The 14547-nt window shown below is 46.7% G+C and overlaps 1 protein-coding gene across 1 annotated transcript in view; it reads right to left on the bottom strand.

Moving 5' to 3' along the window:
- Nucleotides 1-14547, bottom strand: part of ASXL2 (ASXL transcriptional regulator 2) — a 98931-nt gene that overhangs the window by 50981 nt on the left and 33403 nt on the right. Inside the window, exons 4-5 of the mRNA XM_032184244.1 lie at nt 9885-9993; nt 5250-5412 (exon numbers count right to left, since the gene is read on the bottom strand). Coding sequence (XP_032040135.1) covers nt 5250-5412; nt 9885-9993 — 272 coding nt within the window. The remainder of the gene's footprint in view (nt 1-5249; nt 5413-9884; nt 9994-14547) is intronic.

Raw genomic sequence — 14547 nt, 5'->3', positions numbered from 1 at the left:
TGAACTCTGAAACAGCTGCTGGTGCTCAGGAAAAGGGTCCCACTCGCCAGATGTAACCCCAGCTCTGCTCATCACCGGGTAAAAAAGCAAAGACTGTTGCAAAATATGATGGAAAGAAATAAGCATAAAACATTAAGTTAGAAAATAGGAGAGAAGACATCGCTTTGTGTGTTCACAGAACGCGAACGTTTTGAACCGTTTGTGCGTTTCGGACCTCAGCAAGGATACAGTGAAACTGAGAAAGATTCAGCAAATGAAAGAAGGATGGTTGGAGGGGTCGCACAAGGAGTAAGTGAAAAAACAGCAATAAAAAGAGAATGGCAAAGGCCAAAAGGATCATGGCACACTTCGCTGTGCCTGTGGGGATGCACAGGGACCTGCTGGAAGACCCCAGCGTGCTGGCGCTGCCTCGGCAAGTGGCTGTGCTGCTCAACACAGAAATACTCTGTGATAGTCCTAAGGAGCTGAGATGCTCAGGAATAACCTGAAAAACGCCTCAAAATGAGATGCAGGTCAATGGAACATCCAGCAACCTCCAGCTTCTCTGAAGGGAGCGAAGGCTCCAGGCAGGACGGCCTCCTGCAGTCCGGCACACCCAGACCTGGCTGCAGCTAACCATCAGAAATCATCCACGCCAGGCACAGGTTGAAATCAGGAAACAGATTTTCCATAGATATTCCTTCAGAGGAGTAAGCAGAGACTGTTCAACAGGGTCAGCTCAGAGCTGAAATCCACTCTTTGGTGGGCCATTCCCCCTTTTTTTTTTTTTTTTTTTCCTAATAGCTGAATTTTGCCAGTATTGCTGAAGTCCCAAACCAGACACAGTTTCAGCTAAGGCATCGTCAGTGCTTGCTGCACAGCAGAGCAGTTCCTGCCCTACAAGCTGTTCTCCTGGCCGTGTATTCCCATCCCACATCAGCCTCCCCCTTCCTGCAGTGCTGCCACGGACTGACTCGGTCGTGGTCTGTGCTATTGCAGCACTCTTGCCAGAGCTCCTTCCAGTTTTGTGCTTGTGCCTTTATCTTGTCCTTCCGAAATGTAGTAAATACGCACTTGTATGAGCTGTAATCTTAATTTGGACTTCATCAATTTAGTGAAGATGACCACTGCGTCCTGGCTCTGCCTTCCATTCACTCTCCTGCCTGGCTTCCAGGTGCTGCGGGTGCTGCTGGCAGATGCACCAAGGTTGTCTTGCTCTGGAATAAGCCTCCACACGTTGTTTTCTTTACAAAACTATCCAGATTTTTGGCCCAGTCACAACTGCAGCTTTTAAAAGCAATTCATGCAGGTTAAGTAAGAGAAATGCAGTGGCTTATAATGATGTTGGGTTTGCTCTAAGATGTGCAGCACATCCTGCTCTGCTGAAAACAGGGAGAAGTAGAAATCCCAGAATCACAGAATCAAGTAGTACCAGCTCGTATCACAGCAGCGAGATGTAACAGAAAGCACCTGTCAGAGCCCTTAAATTCTGAGCTGCTGCAGGAGCCCTACCAGCCAGAACACTTATTTTATCCTGTCATCTTCTGCATAGTCCCTGGTGGCTCCCAAGAAAATAAAAAAATAAAAATCAATTTAATGCTCAAAAGAAAACTAACGTGGTGTATGGTACTAAACAAACACGTCTTGCTGTCCATCATGTTCTTCATGTTCACAGTGGCTTTTGTTATTCAGCACTTGAAAGAAAGCACTTCCTTTTAACACAGCCAAGTGAGCAAAGCTGACTGCAAAGAAAAGCTGTTTCAGGTCAGCTTTGTTAACATCAGCAGTCAGATAAATCCAGGATTCTTTCCCTTTCGGTCAGCTTAGCTCCTTGCTTGTAGCAGGAAGGCACAGTGCATCGTCCAAGTTATGTCGAGAAGAAGTTGTCATACACCTGGGCTTTCCAAACGGCACAAAACACGGCAGAGATGGGTCTTTTCTGGAGAAGAAGGCAGCACAAGGAACGTGCAATTGCAGCTGTTTCCAGCAGAGCAGAAGGTATCCCCCAGAGCTATCCCTCCAGCCCCACAGCCAGTCCCCAGGGGTTTCAGCTTGGTGTCATGAGGAAATGTGCTGAATCTGTAAGTCAGTATGTTGAGAGAAATTTTAATTTTGCCGGGGAAATCTCTCGATGCAAAGGGACTCACGGCTGATTTACATCCTGAAGCATGAAATTTATCTTTGGCAAGTGGCCTCTGAGACCTAAGTATTTCCAGAAACATCGCTTTCTTTTCCCAATGCATCATGCAGAATTCTAAGTAGCCATTTCTTCAACTTATTATGAACCAAGAAGACGATGGAGGAGGCCGAGCTTCTGTCCAGGGCAAGACCTCAGACAAAGCTTCATGTCCGTCTGCCCGCCGGTAACACCGCCACAGCAAGCCTCAACACAACCACTGGGTTCATTTGTCAGAGGTGCATTCTGACTTCCAGATCCACAAACCACCAGACAAGGTGCTCTGGCACATCGCCTGTCGCTGCTTTCCAACCCATTCCCCTGCACAGAGGTGCATCACCTTTTGGGGGAACTCACTCCTATTTGTGCACAGCATTTCAGTATTTCAAACCAAATATGAGTGGCTCTACATGTCCTAGGGGAGACTTCCCTTCATGCCTTATCCTGATGGCCAAAACGTGGTGCTCAGCAGGCAGTGAGATGCCTCTGCTTGTGAGCAGCCAGGCTGCTCAGAGCTGTGCTCTCAGCTCACTGCAGGCTCAGCTCCACCTGCAGCAGCCAAGGTGAGAGCTGCAGAGAAGAGCAGAGTGTAGATGGAACAAACGCCCCCCATTAGGGCATCTGTGTGTCCCACAAAGGTCAGGCAGCTTCCACCACTGCTGCTCACCCCCATGTAAGACCTGAAACCCAGAGGGAAGAGAAGCAGCCAGCCGAGGTGGGGCACCTCCGTCTGCATCCATCGCAGACCCATAACGGCCAAAATATGGGGTGCACTTGTGGGCAGGAGGCAGGATGCACGGCCTCGGAAAGGTTTGGCTACAGATACTGCCAGCCAGATTATGGGATTTAAACTGGGCTGTATGTACAGGATGACTGCGCTTCAGTTTTCACTCCTGCAGGTGAAATCCAGGCTCCACGGAGCTCCCCTGGGTCTGGAAGAGGCTCAGTACATGCACAGCCCTAATAATTCATGCACAGAAACGCCACCCCTGCTTCAGCAAACACACACGTTGTTGTTCACAAGTCTCTTGAAGGGAAGCTTAAGGATAAAGCCATCTCCCCTCAAAGCCTGGTCATTGCGTGACACTACGCAGCAAGTTGATTAATAATTAAGAGTTACTCAGACAAAGGAACGCAGTCCTCAGAGGAACAGAAGGAAAACACCCAGTACCACCACCGGCCAGAATTACACCTCTAATACTGGAGTTCTTGACCTCCAGTGCACTGCAGCACATGAAAACATGATCTTTTTGCTGGAAGTCAAAATGCCATTTCTAAAAAAAAAAAATCGGTATCAGACAACAAAGAAGTTCAAAATTGCATTTCTGTATTTGTCCTGGAACTGTTATTTTCAAATTCTCTGCTTTGAGTTGTGGGTAACTTTTGCTGCACAGTTCAGGCTACAAATTCCCTTCCTTCTTCCTCTGGTTCCCAAGGCACACAGGGTCCTGGCTGTTCAGCCATTTGGTAACAGGGTATATGAAACTTTTATACAGATGTATACAAATATAGCTACACGAGCACTGCGATCTCACTGTAAGATACATTTTCTCTTGCAAGTTCACGTTCCTCTTTCAAATTTTTACATAATATCATAATGTTGGAGGTGTAGACAATGTACCCAAGAAAGCCCTTACTATATTTTGAGAGGCTTTGTTAGAAATGCAAATATTTCAGCCAGACTACCTATAGCTTTCTTTTAAAAGGATGAATTTGTAGTCAAGTTTTACTTCTAAGTTTTTTAATGCACACTTTCCTGGTGTTTTAAATGCTCAAATCCTATCTAATAATTTCCTTTCTTGTTGTTGCTTGCACTGTGACTATATGGGAAGCCCCACGCAAGGTCTGGTCCCCAAAAGCCTTGCACACATCTCATGGACAGAAGGGTTTGGTGGACCCCACTGCTCTATCGTAAGGCTTCAGTGGCTTTAGGAAATCACTTACACTAGACTATCGTGCTATATTGGAAATACATTTTTGATTTTGTTTCATTTCAGCCAGGAAATTCTGTGCATGACTGAGTAGAAAAGGAAAAAGGAAAGGATCAGATTAAAGGGAAAGCTGTAACATCGGCAGCTGCACCAAGAGCTCTGCAGGAACACCCAGATGGGAGAGGTGCAGCCAGGGAAAGAGAGAACAAAGAATTTCTGATAAATGTAAGTTGCATCCTCATATTTTGAGTTGTTTTTTTTTTTATTATTAATTCAGCACGTGACATCTAAACAGATAAGCAGATTTATGAGCAGAATTTTGAAGGAAGAATGAAAATTCATACAATACTTGTTAAATGAACAGGCATGGGAACTAGAGGAGGGCAAAAGGGGGAAGTTCAAGTTTATTACCAATACATGATGTAATAATTATTGTAATGCATTGGCTGAGAGCTGTTCGTTTCTGCTGGTCCTGATATCCAACAAGATACATTGCCTCTTCAGAGTGGCAAAGATATCAGGATGAAGAAGAAATGCATTCATTACCTTCACTTGGTACTCCCCTGCAATACCAAATACATCATTTCACGTAAAATCCAGAATCTGGATAGCCTCAAAACATCGCTGAAATTTACTGTATTATTTAAGGTTGTAAATGATTTAATATTTAATTGAATTGAATACCTAAACATCCTTTATTTTATGAGGGAAGAGAGTCCAAAGCAGGACAGCACAGGAGGGCTGAAGCCCAGACCCTACGGGACCCCTCGGTTCCCACAACAGGCCATAACCTCAGAGCTGCTGTGCTCACTCCTAGCCAGTGCTGCATCCAAACATCACCAAGAGAGGCCAGAATCAAAAGGTGCAGTCATCTCAGGAAAGGAGAGGGATGGCAGAGAAAACCTGAAAGAAAACGATTCCGCTGTTCCTAGGTCTGAAGCACAGCAGGCTGGTCGCTGACCTGCATCAAGCAGTAAGTACAGGCACCTAATTTAAGATGCCTTTGGGTCCCTCGACAGCGAAGCTGTTCTTGTGACATGAGTTTCACCAGGAGCACAAGCAGTAAAAAAAGGCCTCAGGCTACTGTAACGGCCTGTCTGGACAAGGATTGGTGAAAACCTCAACGTCCTTCACCAGAGACGGCTCCTGAAAGGGAAAATTACCTTTCCTTTTCCATCTGCTTTTCTTCCCGTCCTTGTTAGTGCACCCATTGCTGCTGCTGCTGGTGCTGCTGCTGCTGTTCTCGGAGCTCTGCGAGTCGGACTGCGCGTCGCTGCTCTCCTCTGAGCCATCAGAGAGCTCCTTCAGCCCGTCCGGAACGTCCTTCTGCAAACCAAGCACGCAGGCAGGTTACCCACTGCACGACAAACTCTCCAATTAACACAACTCTTAAAAGGAGCACTTTGCTTTATTTACCAAGCACTTATTGTTGATTTTTATGCTTGAGAGCTATGTCAGAACTGCTTAGCTGCCGGCCTCTGAAGCACGCTGCCTTTTGCCAGTCCACATAAAACCCATACCCACTGCCGTGGCTTCTCCACCTCCCTCATCACCACCTCACAGGCACACCCTTCCTTGCACACCCCTTTAGTTGTTTTCTCTGTCCTCAATCACCACCTCTAACTCACTTCACACACAGGATTTGAGGCTGCAGAAAGCACCAGCAGCTGCTCGCCCGGCCACACCTGAGCCCAGGCTGCCCTCTAGTGATCAGCACCATTCAAATTTTAACCTATTTAGGGCTAATTAGTGACAGCACCTTGAAATTTGCTAACAGGGACCTCAGTTGTGGCTGTTACCCCTTCCCGACTGCCCGAAGCCCCTCGGTGCACCCCTTGCCAATGGGCCGTGCAGGCACAGAATTAATGGACATAAAGAATTCCCTATAAACCACAGTCCTAGAGAAGACATCACCAGAAGCAGAGAAAAACCTTTCTATTTACACCAAGTGTCACCAAAGCTGATAAAAATTAAGCTTGCCTACTCCTAATGCTCACACTCCTTTCTGCGAACCTTCTTTATGTCGTAACTTTTGGAAAGATGATTTTAGCAAGCTGGGACATTTACCCATTTTCTCATTTTTTCAAGATGTCTCTTTTAAAGTTTTCCACCTGGTCGTCTAGCTACCACTCCTATGGATGCATCTGGTGAGACGAAGTGCTCTGTCTTTATCACATGTGGTAAAAGCTGAACTGGCCAGACTTCTCCAAATATTGCGTTAGAAATATTCCTGCAGACTGGAATCTCCCAGGCTACCAGTGAATAGAAAATCCAGTCATGGGCCCTTCCTATGCAATGGGGTAATAAGCACAGGGGAGGCAATAAATAACAGTGTAAGGGGTACCAACCAGAGGTTGTACAGAGGGTTCCTGGGACGATGCCGACCTCTGAAAGGCTCCAGCCGCTAACTGAAGGACCATCAACACACTCCAACCTTCTGGAGGGTCAGCTTGAACTTTTTAAGTAATAAGATGGGGAAATGGAGGAAAATGAGGGTTCTGCTTGTTTGCCTTGGTCTGGATTTCCAAGGATGGCAGCTGTTTTTCCCAAGAACTTTGACTTCTAATTAACAACACGACCTTCAGTTTCTCTATTGACATCAATATATGAATTGCTTATTTAAAAGGTGAATCCTCCCAGGCAAGACTAAACCTTGGTGTACACCTCTACAGCCTGAAACAAAATCCGCCCCTGAAAGCTCATCCTGCACACGCAGCCTTTGCAAACACTGGAAAATATTACAAGGAATTGAAATACCAGGAGTTACTAGAAATTCAGCACTTTCGCTAGAAGTATTTAAAGGTCGTGTAACTTGGTTTATTCTTTAGTATTTAAGAGTGCTTGGAGTTGATTTTCCCCAGGTGACCAAGCAGAGTGTTCAGACTGTAGGAGAAACACCCAACGTATCCTTACCAGCACGTGCATCTTGCAGCTTTAAGAGGAGCACTGCTGGCCGACCCGTGCTGTTCTGTGCCACTTCAGCCCCATGGCATCTCAGCATTTCTAATCAGATTAAACATTATCAGCGCTTCCACCTCTCCATGCACAGCTTGGCTGTTGTGTCTAAAGGACAGTAAAACACTGGAACAGCCCTCTCCTGTCAAGCACAGATGTGCCTGAAGCTGCTCCCACATCCACCCTGCTTGTTACTGGCAAAACCACACTGCTGTGTAAGACCTGGCCTCGTGGCCTTAGGCAAACCACTGCAGCTCAGTCAAGAAAGTAGCCACATTTTTGAGAGCTATAAACCACGTCTGATGGGCTCTGTCTTGAAAGGGTTCCTGTTCACCACCGTGAACAGACTCGGCACTCCCAGGCATGGAGTGCTTGGTGTGCTTTGGATCGCAGCTGGCTGCTAGAATTATGCAATATTTGGGTAAAGTAGAAGATTAGGTATTTGATAACAGAACTAGAAGCAAAGGGACAAAAAAGAGCAACAACAAAATCCTATTAACAAATATTAATGAAAAATTTGGTTTGATTTCTTGCTGCCCTTCGGAATTCTCCTTCGAAGCACCTCCTGGCAGCCACCACCAGAAACAGCAGATCCTTTAAACATCATTTCACAGAACTGACACACTCCTTTGTTATGGTTCTCTAATCGGTTTTACAGATCTTTACAATCAAATATATAAAAAAAAATACAAAACTGAAGGGAGATCCTGGCAGCCTACCAGTCTCCTTCCTACTTGGATCCATGACACGGTAATCCGGTCCAGGGAGCCAGCAAAAATGCAAGTGCAACTTTGCTTTACTCGCCAGGGCTTTTATCAGAAGCTTTCTCTCTTAAGAAGTGCGATTTACCCGACACCTGGCTCTCCTTCTCTCTGCTGGAATGGCCATCCCTGCTCCTCAAAGCTTTCTAATGGATAAGCCAGCACCTTGCATTGATCATGGATCCCCCAAAGGATTTCTCTTGGAACCCATCGTCTTCACAACTCCTCCTCCTGGCATTACACTGGGACCAAAGAACGGGGACTCGAGGATGGTGCGATGTGGCTGGCTGTCACGGCGACTTTCTTGACACTCCACTGACATTACCACCTCTGGGTCACAGAGCCCCCAAGAGGGAAAAACAACAACAAGGCTGCTGTGTCCTTAGACATGCAGGAAACAACAGGGTTCTGGAGTAACTCAACCTGCTGGTCGAGCCTCCTGCCTAACGCAGTTCATTACATTTAATGAACTTATTCCTATGCTGAGTTAAGTAACATTGGAGCTTTGCTGAAGCTTAAAATTAAGAAAAATAACCAGTTTTAACTTACAGTTCTCATGAGGATGACAAATGGAGCTACCACAGCAGCTCTGATGGGTTTTGTTGTTCAAATGCCTGCTCACTTCCAATCCGACTTTGCTTAGATTTAAGCTCCTGGCACTGGACCTGCCTGTGACTTATCCCATCAAAAACACGCTCGCAATCTTTCAAAAGAGATCTTTTTTTCCTATCTAGAATTACTTTGTTCTTTGAAACTTTTCAGCATGGCTTGGCCACATCCTGACACAGAATTCACAGACAATTACTCAACCACTTGTCTTCTACAATATCAGAATCTTTTCCTGAGTCATAGTGTTCTGACAAAACACCTTCTTCCTGCTCTCGACTTAAGGTCGGCATTCCTTATGCCTAAACCAGAAAACTTTACCCGTTTTCATAATGAAACAAATTGTGTAAGAATGAGACCCCAAAAGACAACTACCTTCCCTCCATTGTTGGCTGTCTCTGATAGTCCTTACCTTAAACATATATCCTCCTATCAACATGATGTTTTATACTTTCACTTCAATGCCAGCCTCTGTTTGGTACAATAATGTTCAAAAAAGTTTGTGGGTTGTCTTGCAAAGGAAATTTTGGAAGCTCTGAAGATTTTCTACTCTGATGGCACACGGGCACCAGCACACAGCTCCAGGTGACAACCTTTGGTGTCACCTTACGTGCAAGTACTCATGGAATTGTGCCTTTCCAGTTCACAGGGTGGAGGCAGAAGACAGTGAGAACAGGATTCAACATAGCTACATTTTTGATGATGATCACAAGGACGTATTTTTCTGGGTGGTTCTTAGTCCATTCCCTTGGTAATTGAATGGGCACTTCTAAAGCATTTCTATTCCATTTTAAATATTTTAGAAGGAGATGAATCTCAGAAGTTACTGCTGCTGTCTAAGGAGCATGGGGTGAGATGAGGAAAGCATCTCCAACAGAGAGACATACACTGAGGGGGTCTGTGTTTAGTGAGAGGAACCCTAACTTATCTGACAGTCATCAGTTTCAAATATACAGAGAACTGAGAACAGTGTCAGCAGGCTTCATTCTAGGAGTTTAATTGGGGAAAAAAGTTTCAAATAAAGATTATTTTTTAAAAACCCAATCAGCTAAATCAAGGACTCCTCACTTTTTCCTGTGAAGTATTTTCTGCCTACTGTTAACTGAATAAGGATAAAGGACTTTTGAATTTCTAGATATAAATTGAGGTTAGTGAAGGTAATGTTACCTTTATGTGGCTAAAATTGTATTACAAATTTAATTACTCTTTCATTTATGGGTTAATAATTAATATCAGCAAACTGATAGTTTTATTCACAGTACTGCAAATAAAAGGAGCACTTTGGTTGTATTTTCGGCACACAGGTGCTTGCTGGCAAGCATGAGAGACCATGCTTGCATTTGGAGGGACAGTTGGCACTACAATTCATGCTACTGAGGAACAGTTCCCTCTTCAGGATTATCCTAATACAACATATTTTAAACAAATGAAAGTCACCTTAGCATTCAAACAAGACGGCCCAGCTGAGGCACTTACCTTCAGAGTGTACACTCCCATCCGCCCCGGGACCTTATAGAAAATGCCCTCTTCCCCTCGGGAGTTTGTATGTAACATAGCATTCAGGCATGCAAGAGGAGAAGTCCCACTGAAAATAAAAACACAGGATTAATTTTTGTATTTCTCTGGTCAGTGCTAATCTTCTGCTGGGAGACGATCACGGTCCCTCACCTGACCACCAAGCATGCAGCAGAAGAGCCCAGATCCAACCTGTATTCCCCAGAATACAAGTTGGAGCTGCCACAAGAAGCAACAGTGAAACCAGTCCAACGAACCCACGCTCCAGCTCCAGAAAATAGGCAAACAACCAAAAAAACCCCCAAGTTCAGGCTCTCCAATACCTCTTTGCAGAACATCAAGATGGTCACAAATTCTTAGAGCTCTAAGTGCTCAAAGCTGCTCAGCTGAAACTCTGAGCAGATCTGTTGCAAGCTCACTACTGGCTGCAGAGGGATTTACTTTTCTGGAAAAAAAACCTGCAGCATGGTGAAATGGGGGTTGTGGGATAGAGAATGGAAACCAATTTGGCAATTTTAGCAACTCCCTGAAAAGAGCCGAGATCTTCAATCCCAGCCTAAGAGCTCGAACAGGAGCTCCATCCTTTTCCCTGTGATGGTGGGGGTTTCTTTGCTTGTTTTTTAAGCTATCCCACTGCAGACAGAAGCAGAATCAGTGGGCACAGAAGACAGGTAACTTTTGTTCCCGTTGCTGGGTCAGGCAGATCACACAGACTATTGAAGAGCTGCCACTGCTTGTGCAGCGCGCTGGCATCTTGCACTACCCCTGCACAGGAGATGCAAGATTCAGTGCAAAGTTTTCACCTCCCAATAACTTGTCACAAAGGATCAGACCGGAACCATCAGATGGACTAAAATCCTAAATTTGTGACTGGACGGCCAAAATTCCTGGGTGGGAGCTACAGCGAGATTGCTACTCATTTGCAGTATGGTTTGCTATAAACATTCAAACGAATCTGTATTGAGAGCAGGGAAATGAGCCCTGGGAGGAAATTGAGGTGGAAGTGAGGCAGAGCCCAGACCTCTGGCGGCTCAGGCAGCTCACGCTCACTCCAGGTTAGACAAAACAGCAGCAAAAAGCTTAGCTCAGTCACTGAAATCTAACATGAGCGGAGGCTGATATCCTGGAACAGATTCCAGGGCTCCTCTGCACAGGGGTATAAACCTGCAGTTGGAGGCACACAGGGAATGCTGCATCAACCACCCCAGGCTGGATGGGGGCACCCCTGGGTGCTGCTGTCCCCCCCTGCCCCAGCAGGGTGCCCAGCCCCTTGTCCTGGGCTCGGGGAGCTCTCCCAGGAGCAGCCCCCGGCCCCTCTCGGGGCACCCCTGGGCCCAGCAGTGCTGCCTGAGGGGCAGGGGGAGCCTCTGGGCCTGGCCCTGGGCAGCGCTGAGCAGAGCCCGGCTCCGGCCTCTCCGCACCTCCCTGCGGGTACTGACGGCCATGGGGGAGCTCCCCCGGAGCCTCCTCTGCTCCAGGCCCAGCAGCCCCAGCTCTCGCAGCCTCTCCTCACAGCACGGGGGCTCTGGGCCTGGCAGCACCCCAGGGACACGGCCTGGGCTCTCCCTGCTGGGCCCAGGTCTCTGTGCTGGGCGCCCAGGGCTGAGATAAAGCAGCTCACAAACCACAGGACAATCACCATCCCCGGAGCACACCTAATATTTATGTTACTAGACCCAATCCCACCCGTACTGACTGCAGGGCTCTGAGAATTCGGCCCCTGATGGGGGGGCACAGCTCCAGCCAGCCAGTGGGACACGCAGGGAGGGGGCACCGCATGCTGGTGGCAGGGGCGAGGATTCAGAGCCACGGACACGAGCCGTGTGTTATCAGGTGGTTTGTGGGACCAGATGGCCACCTCCTAACCTAAATTACTCCATGTAAAAGGTCCCCCATGGTGTTAAGGCAGAGGCAGTGCTGCCCTGCTCTCTGGCTCCCCGGAGCAGTGCCTCAGCACACAGCAGCCCTGCTGCCTGCGTGACACAGCTGAGCGAACGCATGTGCGAGCCGCGCTTGGCCCAGCTCTACGTGGCAATACAAACACTATTCCCATCCTTCTCCCACCACGGCTCAACAGCTTTCTCTAGAAAACAACCAGAGTTTCGTATTTCTGGATCCCTGATGGCACACTGAATAGCACCGAGCGCGCCGACGTGTGCCCGCACTCAGGAAAGGCCTCAGATGGTGACGAGAGGCCTGCCACGTACCTGACCTTTCGTTCATCTGAGTACATTCTTCTTAAAAACTGGATCAAGGCAGAAAATCAACGCTAAGCCAAGCATTTTACAAAAGTCTAGGCAAAGCTGTGCTCTGGAAGCTCACCAAGGAATGAAGTCTTGGCAGGACCTATCTTTACAAAAGCTATACTTGTCTGGCATCTATACTGCTCCTGCTCAATTCCATTGTTTAACAGCTTACCCATCACTTCTGCTTTCATTTCTTCTCACATTCACCTGTCTACAGGCACTTGCCTTCCTCAAACGTTAGAGATCTGGCACAAAGCTAACATTATTCGAGCCTTTCATGCACCTTATTGGGAAAACTTTAAGATCAGTCAACAAATCCCATGTAACTTTCAGAAGTTTGGGTTCAGTATGGGTATAAGATACGTGGCCCTCGTGTCATATTGCATCCTCCCTGCCTCTGTGATGAGCCCTTAGGAATCAGCTGATATTACGCTGTTATTTCTGGGGCTTGCCTTTTTTTTTAAATGAAGGCCATCCCTTCCTTTTGCAGGAGCACACACCAGATCATCAACCACTTCTGAAGGTTCCCTTGATCTCAGAAACAGTGGCTAGAGAAGCATCTCAATGGGAAGATGCTGCTCCAGAGGCATCACTATCCACTATTTCACTTCAGTCCCTCCCATTGCCCCCATACTGCTGCATGTATGGAGCCGTAGTCAGTCAGGTACTGCTGCCCACGAGGTGCTGTTAACGTGCAAGGCATTTCAGAGGTCTCAGAACAGGACTCAGCCTTCAGAAGACCTCAGCTCTACTACATGACTAGGTCCCTACTGCTGTGTTCTTTCTCTTCTGGAGAGCAAGCCCCTAACTCAATTTCTGCATCTTCTGACCTGAAGCAGTCTCCAGCTTTGCAGTCGCTCCCATCGGTCACTTTGGACTCTAACCAAGCTCAAGCTGTGGTTGTGGCATAAAGATCAGGGCTTTGAGGTGCTGTTGCTCAAATGTTCCCTGCTCACAAAGGACTTACATGACTGCTTTGAGGACAGGCCCATTGCAGGCTCTTGTTCTATCAGTTAGCTACAGAAAATTGGCTTGACACAGTGTATTGCCTCATGGACATGTGTAGGGTTACCAGGAAAGGACAAAATAAGGTACATCCACACTGAATACCGAAGTTCCAGTTACATGCTGTCCTTCCAACAGCATTCCCCTCCACCACCTGCTGATGAGCTGATGATCAGGAAACACAGAAGCTTGCTTCTCCCCTCCTACCTGCCCTCTTTACCGGGTTTTTAAGTTTCTACACAAAGAATCTTCCAAAATGAGCTAAGACTAATTTTTGCTTTTCTCATGTGTTAAGTTCCCGTATTTCCCCATACCCACAGACCCCTCTGCATTCACTTAACAGGAACAGCACCCCAAGGAGCTGGTGGGCAGCACAGCCCAGCCCAGCCTTTTGGTAACAAAGGGATGCTGCCATCAGCTAAATGCAACGGGGAAGTATTTGTCCAGATGCTGCAATCTGGTGCAAGTGAACTATTAAAAGCACACAGCCACTCTCACACGAGGCATTTTGCACACTAGCAGTTTAAGAACACACTCTGAATGTGAGTGCAAGTAGCATGAGGTCCTGTAACCCCTCTGCTGCTCCAACGTGTAGGGTATGGCTTTTGGGGGTTTGTTTGTTTCTGGAAACGGGAATGTTTATGAACCCAAGTGACGATCTCTGTTCGTTCCATCTGCAGCATCCTTAACTGGTGTGTGATATGTGCTGTTTAACAACCAAGTCGGTACAATGCCAAACTCACTTTCATGCCATTGACCTAGAAGGACCTAGAAGGGAGATGGTTGCTTTTGTTCTTTTTTTGTGTGTTTCTGTTGTTGTTGTTGTTTTTTTTAAATGAGGTGTTTGGGGTTTTTTAAATGTAAATCCATGAACATGGATTAAGATACTTCATGTAGACAGGGCACACTTAGTATTTTACTGAACTGGAAAACTAAGTTGTAGAATTTCCCCCAAGAAGTAGTTACTATATGAGAAGTTACAAAAGGATGTTTTTATTAAAACATTAAGCAGCCTACATATATGTACTTTTTTTTTTTTTTTTTTTTTTTTACAGCTAAATAAGCATTTCCAGTATTTGTTCCAGCAGGTTTTTCAGTCCATAAAGATTTTTACATCACATGTACTACTCAGGTAGCATGAAAAAAAACATAACATTTCACATTAGGCTTCCACATAGCTGAGAGGCTGCACGACAGTGATCCAGCTGGCAGGTTTTGTGGAGAGCAGGTAGAGGATCACGGCTGGGCTCTGCCTACAGCCAGCTCCAGCCTGAGCTGGGGCATGCCTCTGTTGCTCCTGGCACTCAGCAACGGCAGTGGCTGCCTTCAGTCCTTGCTTTACTTCTTAATTCAAGGGAGGGGAAGAGCACGAT

The sequence above is a fragment of the Aythya fuligula genome, chromosome 3, assembly GCF_009819795.1.
Source record: "Aythya fuligula isolate bAytFul2 chromosome 3, bAytFul2.pri, whole genome shotgun sequence".
Lineage (NCBI taxonomy): Eukaryota > Metazoa > Chordata > Aves > Anseriformes > Anatidae > Aythya > Aythya fuligula.
The sequence above is the reverse complement of the archived record's forward strand: the minus strand, read 5'-3'. Positions and strand labels throughout refer to the sequence as shown.